Source organism: Micromys minutus (assembly GCF_963924665.1).
Source record: "Micromys minutus genome assembly, chromosome: 21".
NCBI lineage: Eukaryota > Metazoa > Chordata > Mammalia > Rodentia > Muridae > Micromys > Micromys minutus.
The window spans coordinates 45062015-45065416 of record NC_137956.1 but is presented as its reverse complement, the minus strand read 5'-3'; the positions used below and the strand labels follow the sequence as shown (position 1 = coordinate 45065416).

The 3402-nt window shown below is 45.8% G+C and overlaps 1 protein-coding gene across 1 annotated transcript; it reads right to left on the bottom strand.

The window, feature by feature from the left end:
• On the bottom strand, nt 1-1511 carry LOC308434424 (small ribosomal subunit protein eS8-like; the record flags this gene model as incomplete). The annotated part of the gene is made up of 2 exons (XM_080934694.1): nt 1-455; nt 1025-1511. The coding sequence occupies 2 exons, from the start codon at nt 1509-1511 to the stop codon at nt 1-3; spliced, it is 942 nt and encodes a 313-aa protein (XP_080790820.1).
• Between the last annotated feature and the right edge of the window lie 1891 nt (nt 1512-3402).

Genomic DNA, 3402 nt, shown 5'->3' with positions numbered 1-3402 from the left:
TCAGGAGAGGGTCTTAAGCAGTGCACTATAACATTTTAGTTTCATCTTAGCTATCTCGGGCACATCTGTAGGATGAAGGAAGAGCCTACTAAACGGAGACATTAGCATCTCAAGAAAGAGGCTATGTTGTGTCCTGTATCCGTGAATCTGTTGATGAAGCCCACAGTTCAGTCCTAGTGGGTTGATGAGAGGGATGTTAGCTTTAAGGGACAGCACAGAGGAGCCCAGTACTTCTCTGGGCTGACCACTCTGAGTGACACACTTGTTCTCCATGCTCCTTACGTCCCCATGGAATCCAGAAGCCTCCCTAGAACCAGTCAAGCCAGCATCTTTGGGAAACATTTTAATCCAGCATCCTGGGGCTACCATGTGACAAGAGATATGAGGTGTCATAAAAATGACTTCTGGGACAAATGTTCCAGGCTCGGCTTTCATATCTACCACTACCAAAGTGGCTGGGCCCAAAAGAAAAACAATGCTTAGGAAATCCATGCAATCGCTTTATGCCTCAATTTCTTTCTCTGGAAAAGGGGGAAGGGGGGAGCAATGAAAGTGCTTTCCTCTGTGAGCTACTGCTGAGAGATGACTTTGAGACACTGAACTGGAATACATACATACATACATACATACATACATACATACATATACATACATACATACATACATACATACACATACATACATATCCATATTCTTGGGGTATATTTATGTCATAGCTAGTACTTCCTAGATATTGTCAGCTTGAAAAATGACAAATACAGCTTTTGTATGTATTACAAAAACAGGAAAGAGGGGGCTGTAGATACAGTTCAGCAGTTAGAAGTGCATGATGCTATTTCTAAGTTCCCAGCCCCCACATCAGGTGCCTCACAACCACCTGCAACTTCAGCTCCAAATGAATCTGACATCCTATACATATATATATATATATATATATATATATATATATATATATATATATATATATATATTTCAGAACAGCAAACACCTTTATTACACAAGCTAAGAGGGATGGTTTGTTTGCCTTTCCGGGCTTTGATCTTGGCATTCTTTTTCCTTTCTTCGTATTTCTTTTGGATTTTCTTTGATCGCTTCGTGTTTAAGATTTCGTCCTCCTCGGGAGTCAGCCTGGCCCCCCTTCCTGTGGCCCAGGGCAGTGCAGAGTTGGATTCGTGGCACTGCCAGTGGGGTGTGCAGTCCACAAGCACAACGCAGTTCTTCACCAGGGGCTTGGTGTGGACAAGGTCATTGTTGGATACATTGTACACAACATCAAGGATCTTGCTTTTCCGAGTACAACACTCAGAGCCCCAGGAAAAGTTCCCCACAACCAATCTCAGAGCCCGGTACTTCTTACTGCCTCCTCGAACTCGGACTGTGTGTATGCGGCGAGGGCCAGTCTTAGTGCTGGCAGCAGGCAGTTCCAGCTCATACTTCCGCTTCCTGCGGTAGGGTTTTCTCTTACCCCAGGTCTTGTGGCACTTGTGCCAGTTGTCCCAAGAGATCCCCATCACTAGGCGCTGGCTGGAAACTTAAGTATAATTTTTAAATGGGGGGAAAAAGAACCTTAAACGGGGTTAGCAGACTAAATAATTTCTTCCAACGGTTTTACACTTTTTCTTTAAGCACATAGCATGGAGGGTGATTAAGAAGTAACTGCTGGTAAAATTAGATATTCCTAACCATCTGCATCCAGAGAATGGTGACAGGAATGGGGAAATTGGGTGTCTAGCCTAGGCTTCACATACATGGGTCTCGAATGTGGATCAATGGTTTGTTTTTTTTCTCCTGTGCAACTGGAAAGCACTGGCTTCGATTACATTCGGATCTTTGTTGCTCTCAGTGCCAAAACCCTTTGTTGCCAACACCATGACCGGAATCAACTAAGGGAAGACAAGGGTTTACTTCAGTTTGGAGGTTACAGTTCATTGTTGAGAAACAATGACAAAAGGTGAGCGCACTGACAAAAGACAAGCCCTAGAACTCAGTTCAAAGGCTAGGATAGACATTTTACTCTGGGGACTGGAGAGGTGGCTCGATTAGCAGAGTGCTTGCTATGTGGGCATGAGGAATGAGTTTGGATTCCTGTCACCCAGGTGCGACAGTGTGATCTCAAAGCTAGGAGAGTGGAGACAGGTGCCCCCTTGGGGCTAGATAACCTGTGGGACTAGCTAAATCAGTGAGCTTCAGGCAAAGCTTAAGACCCTGTCTCAGGAAATAAGGTAGAAAGTGATTGGAGGAGCTCTTCAACATCAACCTCTGACACACACACACACACACACACACACACACACACACGAGAGAGAGAGAGAGAGAGAGAGAGAGAGAGAGAGAGAGAGAGAGACAGAGACAGAGACAGAGAGAGAGACAGACAGACAGACAGAGAGACAGAGAGAGGCAGAGCAGACAGACAGACAGACAGACACACGGCCATCCTGTTAGGACCCTGCCCGGTCAGCAGCTCATATCCTCCATAATCACCTCTGAACATAAGGATAGGTCCGTCAAAGCTCTCCCCGCCTCCTCTTTATTGATGATTTCGTCTCAGGGTTGCAAACCAACTAGAGCCATGTAACTGGCAGGCGTAATGGTATGCTCATCAAGAGATGTAATGTTGCAGAGTGGTAAAAATCTGAAAAGTAATATTATTTGTAATATCGATCAGAAGATTTACCTGATATTACCCAAAACCATACCTTGAGGTAACAGGAAAGCAAGGCAGTTAAGGAAGCACCCTGTGTTGTCCCTTTCACCCCAACCCCAGAGCTCACAGATTTAACGTTCCATCAAAAGAGTAACTTCTACAAGCTAAAGGGGAAGAAAGCATCTACTCAACGAGGGACTGAGATGGGCTGGGAGGGTCTTCAGTGGCCAGTGAGGCAGTGAAGCTAGTGGTCCATTACTCAAACCCCAAGCATCATGAGGCCCCTACACACTTGAGGTGTGCCTGCAATACTAGGTTCCGGCAAGGCACCTCAAGAATGTGCAAAATACCTCTGTAACGTTTTGTGCATGCCTGCTCAAGTGATAGGTTCTTGAACATACTGAATTAAACGTGGTGGGACTGGTGCTTTTGGAAAAGTGTTAGTAAGTCGTAAAAGACTGTGTGGTGCTCTGTGGGCTTTTGTGAATGAGAAGCTAGATTCCTTGCCAGGTGCCCACGCTGTCTTCCTCCCTGGCAATAGGATTTTAGGGCAGAGGTATGCCTCGTCTCTGCTTGCTCCCTAAGAACCCTTCTCCACTTTTCTCTACCTTCCTCCCTGACCCAAATACCACCGAATGTGGATGCTGCCATCCATTCCTGGTTATCCTCTGCTGGGCTGGAGGACTGATGGTTTCCAGAGGTTCTCCTTGAAGTCACCGTGACCTTGCTAGGCTCTTTGACAAGAAGCTAGAGCTCCT